This window comes from Pituophis catenifer, unplaced genomic scaffold (genome assembly GCF_029215685.1).
Source record: "Pituophis catenifer annectens isolate HBS135680 unplaced genomic scaffold, rPitCat1.0.hap2 SCAF_13, whole genome shotgun sequence".
NCBI lineage: Eukaryota > Metazoa > Chordata > Lepidosauria > Squamata > Colubridae > Pituophis > Pituophis catenifer.
In genome coordinates, this window is record NW_027256893.1 from 6,243,983 (window position 1) to 6,254,492 (window position 10,510).

Sequence of the window (10,510 nt, forward strand, 5' to 3'; positions counted from 1 at the left end):
CTGAAGTATCGTTACAGAATGCCACTACCCGTCCCCAACTTTAAATTAACACATTTTTTTTTAATAGAATTCCCAATTTTTACTTTACCACTTTTGTATCCAGGTGCTGCAGCAAACTATAAGGGGCAAAGAAAAATTATTGGAGTCGGGAGAAAGAAAATAGAACATGGTTGCCTAAGAAGCAAAGAAATACATGAAAAGAGGCCTGCCCTTCTAAAGTTACAGAATTTTTCAGAGGATGGGATTATGGCCATAAAAAACAAAATTCCAGCCATCTTCGTAGGAAGATCATAAGGCATAAACATAACTGACAGCAGAATATGAAGAGATATACTAAACTTTTTTTCAGTTAATCGGTCTATTAAAATAAATATCCTTTGCAGTAACCTAACAGATGATAAATTACTGATTTCATATTTTATATATTTAAGATTAGTGCAAATGCACATCCACATAAAGGTTATATTGCAATAATAGGTGACTTGAACTGCATGTGGTGTCTAAGGCCGAGGGAATATTCCATGTGTCTCCCTTTCAACTGGGGAACAGCAAGGAAGAAAGTGAGAAGGCCCATCTCCAGTAACAGAAACGAAGAGCATAAAGGAAACTGAACTTCTGTTTTAATGGTGTTGGTAGGATGTGAGGCAATAAATGCCAGAGATCAGTGGGATGCTAAGAATAGAAAATGAAAAAAGAGAAACAGGAGCTGCATGGGTGTATAAAATAAGGAATATATTAGAGAAAAATGTGTCCATAAGGAAGTTGGGGCATATTCACAACATGACACTTTAAGAAATATTGTAGGAAAGTTCCCACTATAATTTTTGTTGCTATAAAAGTTAAAATAGCATCCAGCTCTCTTGTGCTAGAAAGTGAGTTTTTACTAATTCTAGTTAATTTAAATTTGACAACTTCAGCATTTGATATTTTTTACTGTCAATCTGCATATTAAAGGTATAGGAATAAAAATTTCTGGAATATGTGGTGCTTACTAGTGCTGATTACCCCAATTATATATAGGATCATCTTCAACTGAGTTTAATCTGGGATAAATATTAGTTGTCTGGACCATATACAGACAGCAAATATACCAACACTACAGTGAGTGTTTTGTCTTACTTAGTATCAATAAACACCCTTGAATGATACAAAAGGATGGCAAAAGCATAATTTGCTGTGCTAATACCAGAAATGCAATAAAAACATTACTTAACTCTTAATCCTTGTATTCAACTATCGCTCTAATACATATAATATCAAGACAATTAAAGTGGATTTTACACCACTCTTCCATTGTGCATTGTTACAATCATATTCATTTAAATTACAATTGTAAACCCATTTAGTATAGAATAAAACTCAATGAAAACAGCAGAGCTTGCTTTCAAATTAACATTTGTAGAAGTGTACTATTACCATCTTATAAAATAATCTCATCAATTATACTGAGTCATAACTAAACTGATTGTAAAGCAGATCTTTTTTTCAACATCATTATCCATGAAAAGTAATCAGTACAGAAGACGAAGGTAGCTATTCTTCAACTTTCCAACTAATCAACAGCAATGCAAAATTTTTTTAATGGAATGGGGAAGGGGGAGAAGCAATTTTTTCTTTCTGAAAAGAGCCCTGCAGACCAGTTGTGTGTACAAAACAGAAACAGGAAGAAGCTTCACATCCCTAAATTCAGTAAGGATCCCCTTTAATTTTTTCGCCCTTGAGGCTCATGCTATCATGTAACTGTAACTTTAAGAATTCTCCTGCATGGGGGCAGGGAGCAGAGTGGGGTTACTTCCAAGTAAAAATACTTGGAAATGGGGCTGAAATCTTATCCATGATGGGTTTTATTTCAGTTTATAATTTAAACCTTCCCCAACTTCAGAACCTTCCGTAGGGCACCAAATACCATCATCAGCAGGCTCCACAGGATTGGCTAGACCGATTGAGGATGATGGGAATTGGAGCAGTACACATCTGGAGGGCATCAATTCCCTGGAGTACAAATGAGTGAGACAGGCTGTAACTTCTGAGAGATGATGGGGCTTCCTTCCTGCACAGATACAGGATGGCAACCTGTTCATTCAAAAGCACCCAAAGCTTTCTCAACTGAAGAAAAGTAAGATAAAAACACTTTTTATAAGAAAAATTCAAGCTAGGTAAGATACCTGCAACACAGTTTTTAATCCAGCAAAAATGCAAAGGAAGACCAAATGCTTCCTTTCCTTAGTTCCATTTCCAGCAGGGTAGCCATTATTAGCTCTTTCCCAGCAACAGAAAAAGCATGCTTCTGCACTTCACAGACCAACCGCTTTATTATCTGACGGAGTGGAACTGCAATCCACAAGGATGTCTAAACTGATGACCATGGCAGGATGGGGTCTGACGCTCAGTTCCTTCTTTACACTGCAGACGAGAACACAACTTCAGTTGGACAGCTGCCTGCCTGGGGAGGGAGAGCCGATTTCCAAAGCAAGGCTTGGGGGAAGAGAGGGGGCTTTCCAGTCCCTGGAACTGATGTAGTCAGATGGGGGTGCCTCCAAAGGCATGACATTCCCTCTGCCATTCTCCGCACATGGCTCACTGTAGCTCTGCCAATCGGAAAGGCGTCAGTTTAGGGAAAGGCTAAGGCAAGGCAGGTGTCCAGGAGCAGAGCTTGTTGGCGGCTGTGGATGATGGGAATTCAACCCCAAAGCCCAACCGCTTGAGGCTGGCTGGGTTACAGGGCTAAGCTGGTTTGGGATGAAAGGGGAGGATGGGAGGAGGGCTGGCGTTCGGATCGCAAAGTGGAAGATGGGCTGGGAATGATGGGAGGCAGAAGCCCAATGTATGTGGAGGAGGAAGAAGACAAGAGGAAGACTGGCTGGGGATGATGGGGATCAACAGCCCATTTGTTTGCAAATCATCAAGTGGGGGAAGGTGAGGTGGCTGCAAAAAGATAACCGGCTGAAGATAATGGAAGTCTTAGAGAACACCAGTTTGAGGAGGGAAAGGAGAAGCTGGCGGCCAGGAGCAGCACCGGAAATCTGGCTGGACATGAGAGCATGACAACACCAAAAACCTGGAAGGGGGGGGGGAGAAAAGGAGGCACAGGCAGTCCTCAACTTACAACAGTTCATTTAGTGACCGTTCAAAGTTACAAAAAAAGTGACTTTAAGACCATTTTTCACATTTACAAGCCCTGCAGCATCCCCTTGGTCACCAGATCAAAATTCGGATGCTTGGCAGCCGGTTCATATTTATGACCGTTGCTGTGTCCTAAGTCACATGATCCCCTTTTGCGTCCTTTTGACAAGTCAGATTCACTTAACAACTGGGTTACTAACTTATCAACTGCAGCGATTCACTTCTCAACCATGGCAAGGAGAGTCGTAAAAGGGCGTGGAACTCACTCAACAACAGAAAGTTTGGTCTCAATTGTAGTGGTAAATCGAGGACTACTTGTAGTTGCTGAAAAACGGAAAAAGAAAAACTGGCGAAAGAGAGAAGTCAAAACCCAACCAGGGATCCAGGGGCAAAGAAGGAAGGCTGGCTGGGGATGATGGGATTCAACTGAAGTGGAGATAGATGGAATGAATGGCCACAGAGGGAAGGTTAGCTGGGGATGATGGGATTCCAAACCCAGGAACTTGGGGAAGAGGGGCTAGAGAGAGAAACCTGTCTGGGCATGATGGGAACAGAAACCCAACAACTAGGGGAGAGACGGAACGAAGGACCACCAGAGGCTGGCTGGGTGTGATGGGAAACCCAGAAACTGGAGGGAAGTGGGATCCGGCACCCTGGGGATGAGGGCAATTCCAGGGACAGAGCTAGAAACAAGGACCACAGAAAGAAAGCTGGCTGGGGATTATGGGAATCCCGAGCATGGACCCAGCTGGGGATGATGGGAATCCCAAACCAAGAAACTGGCAGGAAGTCTGGCTGGGGATGATGGGAATCCCAAACCTACCAACCGAGCGGGGATCCTGCGGACCCGGCTGGGGATGATCGGACTCCCAAAACCAGAAACTGGCGGGACGTCTGGCTGGGGATGATGGGACTCCCAAACCCAGAAACTGGAAGTTGGCTGGGGATGATGAGAATCCGGAACCCACCAAGCGAACGGGGACCCGGCTGGGGATGATGGGACTCCAAAACCCAGAAACTGGCTGGAAGTCTGGCTGGGGATTATGGGAATCCCGAACCCACCAACCGAGCGTGGATCCTGCGGACCCGGCTGCGGATGATGGGACTCCTAAACCAAGAAACTGGAGGGAAGTCTGGCTGGGGATGATGGGAATCACGAAACCCACCAACCGAGCGGGGATCCCGCAGACCCGGCTGGGGATGATGGGACTCCCAAACCCAGAAACTGGAAGTTGGCTGGGGATGATGGGACTCCGGAACCCACCAAGCGAGCGGGGTCACGGCTGGGGATGATGGGAGCGGGCAAAGCCAGAGCCGCCGCCGCCGCCTCGACTTCCGCCCCGCCGCCTCACCTCGCACTCCCGGCTGAGCTTCCTGAAGAACTCCTCGTTCTCGAACTTGCTCCGCTGGTCCGGGACGACGCGCGGCATGGTGCGCGGGAGGCGCCGCGGCCAGCCGGCCGGCCGGCGGGCGGGCGGGCGGACTAGCAAAGACGTCCCGCCGCCTCCCTCGTCCTCCTCTTCTTCCTCCTCCCTCAACGCCCGGGAAAAAAAGCCGGCTGGCGGCGAGACGAGGAGCCGGAAAAGCGCGGGAGAAAGGAGGACAAATCCCCCCCCCCCCACCTCGGCTTGCCTGCCCGGCCAACGGTTGACGCCGCCGCCGCTGAGGCGTCTCGGAGCCTCTGAGGAGAATTCGAGGGGGGCGGAGGCGCCGCGCGCCAGAGGAGCGAGAAAACCCGCGAGCGCTCCCCGCTGCGCGTGCGCGGGCCCCGCCCACTCTCCTCTCTTTCTCCCTCCCCCGCCCGCCCATTAAAAGGAAGGGGAAGGAAAAAAAAAAAAAAGGTACAGGACAGGGAGAGCCGCGCCGAAGGGTTTTTTTTTTTCGCTCACGGGGAGGGGTAGGGGAAGCGGGGAGCTGCGCATGCGCGGCGGTGGAGGAGAGTTAGGAGAGAGAGAGAGAGAGAGGGATGCATCTCGGCGTGGTCTCCTTTTCTCAAACCTGGTTTTTTTTTTTTTCTTCTTCTTCTTTCCCCCCCCCCCTTCCCGTGGGTTTGGGAGAGTGGGAGGTGTGGTGGGGAAGGGAATGGGAAGGCCACTTTCCCCCCCCTTTTTTTTTCCTTTTTTTTTTTTTTTTGAGTTCCCACAGACCTGGCTGTCCCGTGTTCGTAACCGACCCGACTCAACCAGGATCGGAGGAGAGGTGGCCTCGTTGCAAAAGGTTGCGCAACGTGTGCTAAAAACTTTAAAAAGTTTTGGCTGAGTTTGGGGTTCGTTCGTTCGAGGGAGGAGGAGGAGGAGGAGGAGGGGGCGTTGTGGGAATGGAGACAAATCGAACTTAAAAGCGTGTTGCTGGGTAAACGTAACATCACCCAGCTCTTCCGAAGAGCTTACACACGTGCTTTAAAGCGGGTCAGCGAAAGCTGGCTGGAGGATGGGATTGCATTCACACGTGTTCATGGAGATTCTCAGCCATCCAGGTCACGCGGTGGTCCCAAAGGCGCTTTTTCAAGAGGCAACTGGACTTTCAACTCCGGAGTTGAAGAAGCTCCTTGGAGGAGAAGCGAAACGTCTTCAAAGAAAATCCAGAAAGTCCAGTTGCCTCCGGGGTGGGGGGGGCGGAAAGCGCTTTGGGATTCACACGTGTTGGGCGTGACTCGCGTTCACCTCGCTTTTTCGAGGGCAGCTGTAATTGCATTGGTCTGGGGAAAAAAAAAACCGGTCCGGCTGGGGAGGATGGGGCCGTGGGAGAAAAGGGGTCGCTTCTTTGCAAACACGTGTTGCGCCCGTGCTTGGCACAGACCCCCGACTCGTTCAACTTTAAACTTCCTTCTCGGTGCAAAACTGGACGATTATTCCCATATTTGAGCTTCAGCTCAAAACCCTTCCGGAGTTTTGGACTCCAATTCCCATCGGCCGCAGCTCAGCACCAGCATTGCACTATGGGGATGGGGGTACCTCTTTACTTCTCCCCTTTTCTGGCCACTGCACAACTCATGCACTGGGTAGTTTTATTTTTATTTTATTTTTACAACCTGTCCTCGATTTACGACCACGGTTGAACTCTAACATTTCTGTTGTTAAAAGTGAGGCATCTGTTACAAGTGAGTTTTGCCCCGTTTTACGACTTTTCGGGCCCAGCATTTGTTAAGCAAATTGCCACTCCGATGGTTAAGTTAGTAAGACGGCTGTTGTTAAGGGCCTGGATAGCTCAGCAGACTGATAGCATTGTGATTAACACCAGCTGTCTGCAATTACTGTAAATTCGAATCTCACCAGGCTCAAGGTTGACTCAGCCTTCCATCCTTTCTAAGGTTGGTAAAATGAGGACCCAGATTGTGGGGGCAATAAGCTGACTTTGTATAAAATATACAAAAGTATGAAGGCTATTGCTTAACGCACTGTAAGCTGCCCTGAGTCTCCGGAGAAGGGCGGCATATAAATCAAATTAAAAAAAAAAAAAGTGAATCCGGCTCCCCCCATTGACTTTGTCTGACGGTCACAAAGAGGGGATCGCGCGGGGACACTTGCAAGCGTCGTAAATATGAGTCAGTCTGACTTTTGATCGCATGACCACGGGGAATGCTGCCACCTTCATAAATGGGAAAAAGGGTGAAGTCCCTGTTTTTCCGATCCCATTGTAACTTTGAACGGTCACTAAGCGAATTGCTGTAAGTCGAGGACTGATTGTACTTGCTGGTCACGGGGTGGTGGTGGCCTGAGGCAGGTGGACTGTTGCTTTTGCGCGTCCCAAGTCCTGTTGGGGGGCTCCTTACTCCCGAGGAGGCACCATCTCCAAAACCTCCACCTGGATCGGGCCCTTTTCCTCGCGGGTAAACCGAGCGTGTCCCCGCGGTTGCGACCGGACCCTTCTCTTTCTTTTCCTCGCCGTCAAAAAGCGAGACAGCCGCCGTAAATCCGGGATGAGGAGGAAATCTACTACCGGCGGAGCCCGATCTGGACTTTTCTCGCGTGGGGAAGGAGCCCCTTTTACAAGACTCGCACATGAGGGGAGCACGGATCCCCCAAAGCTAACACTGCACCCGGGGAATTCATTCTCTTTACTGCGTGGCGCGTAGGATCGGGGCTGTTCGGCGTTGCCCCTTGCATTATTATTATTATTTTTTTGCTTTAATTTATATGCCGCCCTTCTCCGGAGACTCAGGGCAGCTTACAATGCGTTAAGCAATAGCCTTCATCCTTTTGTATATTTATACAAAGTCAGCTTATTGCCCCCACAATCCGGGTCCTCATTTTACCTACCTTAGAAAGGATGGAAGGCTGAGTCAACCTTGAGCCTGGTGAGATTCCAACCTGCAGTAATTGCAAGCAGCTGGATGTTAATAACAGTGCTTTAGTCCACTGTACTACAGGCCCTTTATCATCTTCGTTGCTTTTCTCTGCACACTTTCTAGAGGTGTGTTCTCCTGTTTGATAGGAGGAGCATCTTAAATTTAGGATATTTATTTATTTATTTATTTATTTATTTATTTATTTATTTATTTATTTATTAGTTCGATTTATATGAGGACTGGGTCCTCATTTCACCTACCTTTGAAAGGATGGAAGGCTGAGTCAACCTTGAGCCTGGTAAGATTCGAACATGCAATAATTGCAGACAGCTGAATGTTGATAACAGTGCTTTAGTCCACTGTGCTACTAAGGCTTGATTCTGGGGGTGGGGGGAAAACCCACGCTGGGGAGGGAGCAGCAGGCTTAACTCCACAGGGAGAGGGGGGAACAATTGTGTCTTTGCAGAGGGCGCGGAGAATAGGTCGGGGGTCCCCGTTGCAAAACCGGGAAAAGCAAGGCAAAAGTGAAAAGCGGGGTCTTCGTAGCCCCTTCCTCCCCGTTCTTGCGTCCTATCCTGCACACCCCGCTTGCATGCGCTGCCTGGCGCCCTTTCTGCCTCTTACACGCGTGCACACACTCCCCTCGTCTGCTGGATTTCCTGTTTCCTGCTTCGCAAGTGGGCAGCAACTCACGTCCTGCTTTTGCTAGGTTGCTCAGGAGGGCTGGGCTGGGCTTTGGTGGGGTTGTCTCGTGTGCCCCTTCTTTGGTCGTGGGAAAACGGCAGCGTGCAAAAAGCCGGGCGTGAGAGCAGGGGCAAAGAGGCAGGCACCTGGGATTCTCACCTAGGATTCTCTGGGGTGGAAATGCTATGCCGGATCAGGCCGAAGGGGCTTTTAGGGCAGCGTTCAGCGTGGCCTGTGGCTTAAACCACAAGATTTGGGGGTATCGTTGTATGCAGAGGGTTCAGGGAGGCCTCGACTTATGGCCACAACAGGATCAGAATATCTGTTGCTAAGCAAAGCAGTTGTTAAATGAGTTGCACCTGATTTTAGAACCTTTTTTTTTCCCCCACAGTTGTTAAATGAATCTCCTGGTCGTTGCTTAAGCCACAAGATTTGGGGATTATCGATGAATGCAGAGTCTATAGTAGTCCTCGACTTGTGGCCACAACAGGATCAGAATTTCTATTGCTAAGCCAGGCAGCTGCTCAGTGAGTTGGAACCTGATTTTTTTTTTTGCCAGTTTTTTTTTTTTGCTTTAATTTATATGCCGCCCTTCTCCAGAGACTCAGGGCGGCTTACAATGCGTTAAGCCTTCATACTTTTGTATATTTATACAAAGTCAGTTTATTGCCCCCACAAACTGGGTCCTCAGTTGTTAAGCGAATCACCTGGTCGTTAAGACGATCCAACTTCTTCCATTGACTTTGCATGAATACACGCTGGTTGCCAAGTGCCCAAATTTTGATCACATCACTGGGGATATTTCGGGGTTTTGTAACTGTGAGGAGTCCTGCTATAACTCTCCCCCCTTTAGTGCTGTTGTAACTTTGGTCGCTAAGCAAACCAACGGCTGTAAGTCGCAAAGGAGCCGTATTTGCAGAAAACCAGTTTTGTCAGATTTTGCAAGTGGGGGTCTTAACACAACCGATCACATTGCAGCAGTGGTGAAATGTAAAATTTGTTACTACCGGTTTTGTGGGCGTAGCTTGGTGGTGGTGGGGGGTAATGTGACTGGGTGGGCGTGGCCAACTTTTTAACTTTTAAAAGCATTTTTTCTGCAACCTCTTCGACAGAAGAGGTTTTGGAAAGAATGCTTTTAAAAGTTAAAAAAAAAAAAGCCTCTGATGATCGTGTGGCTCAGGTGGGCGGGGGTGGGGGCAGGGATTTTTGCTACCGGTTCTTTGAACCACCTGCCATCATCACTACCGGATCGGGTGAACTGGTCCAAACTGGGAGCATTTCACCCCTGCATTGCAGCTTTGTGAGTTGTGCGAATTCAGCCTCTGAACTTTTTACTTGAGTGTCATTCAATCCACCCCCCCTCAAATTGGCCGATTTGATCAAACCGCAGTTCGAACTCTCTCCCAATAATTATCTTGTGTGAACAAAGCCTCCACTGTCTATTGTGTTTGCCTCAACAGACCACAGTTATCCCTCTGGAAATTGGCAAACATGGCTGTGATTGCTGAATTAGCCCATTGTCTGGGTACGTACGAGCCACCGAACCCTAAGCCAGCTAAATGCCTGGAGTTCACTGGTTAAACCAACTCAGGTTAAATATGCAGAGGCTGCTGGGTTTTTAAAGAGACCTGGCTTACCCCTTCGAGGTAAATTCTACAGATAAAAGAGAGTCCAGTTTTTTATTTTACTCTTTACCTACCCAGAGAATATGGGCATTTAACCCATCATTTTTAGAAGTTCTGAAGGCTCTACGGGAAGTGACAAAGTGCTAAATTGTATGTAAATAAAACTTAAAACTTCTTGGTTCTCAAGAATGGACGAAGGATAGACTCAGAGATGGGCTGCTGGGGGTTCGCAGGGGTACGGAAGAAACTCTCGCTAAGATTCTGTGCAGTTCGGAGAACCCCCAAATCCCACTCCTGGCTGGCCTTGCCCATCCCACCCCGCCCCTCCTAGGAGTCCCCACACACACTGTTTTGGATGCGGGTAAGTGCAGAGCGCGCACAGAAGCTCGGGGAGGGTGAAAAATGGGCCTACTGGAAGTTCGGGAACTACTGGAAGTCCAGAGGGACTCTGGAGCCTGGGGAGGCCGTTTTCGTCCTCCCGAAGGCTCGAGAAAAGCCTCCGGAGCCCGGGGAGGGCAAAAACGCCCCCCCGCCCTGGTGCAGGAGGCTGACTAGGCCACACCCACAATGGCCACGCCCACCCAGCAACCGGGCAGAGAACCCCTTGCTAAATTTTTGAAGTCCACCCCTGGATAGACTGCTTCTAAACAAAGAAGCTCCACTTTTTCCTAGCTTCGGCCTGGCTATCCTGAACATGAATGTCATATCCTGACACAACTTAATTGCTCTTATGTAAGGAAATCACATCCAGAAAAACAATGTATTCTGGCATGAGATTTCGTAGGCAAGC

General features: G+C 48.3%; 1 protein-coding gene across 5 annotated transcripts in view; it reads right to left on the reverse strand.

Annotated features, from left to right (window-relative positions):
• Positions 1–4,761, reverse strand: part of CBFB (core-binding factor subunit beta) — a 42,012-nt gene extending 37,251 nt beyond the window's left edge. For all 5 annotated transcript variants that reach the window (XM_070952908.1, XM_070952909.1, XM_070952905.1 and 2 more), the window contains exon 1: positions 4,476–4,761. In XM_070952908.1, the coding sequence (XP_070809009.1) occupies positions 4,476–4,553 (78 nt within the window). In that variant the 5' untranslated portion in view covers positions 4,554–4,761. The remainder of the gene's footprint in view (positions 1–4,475) is intronic.
• Positions 4,762–10,510: the final 5,749 nt, after the last annotated feature.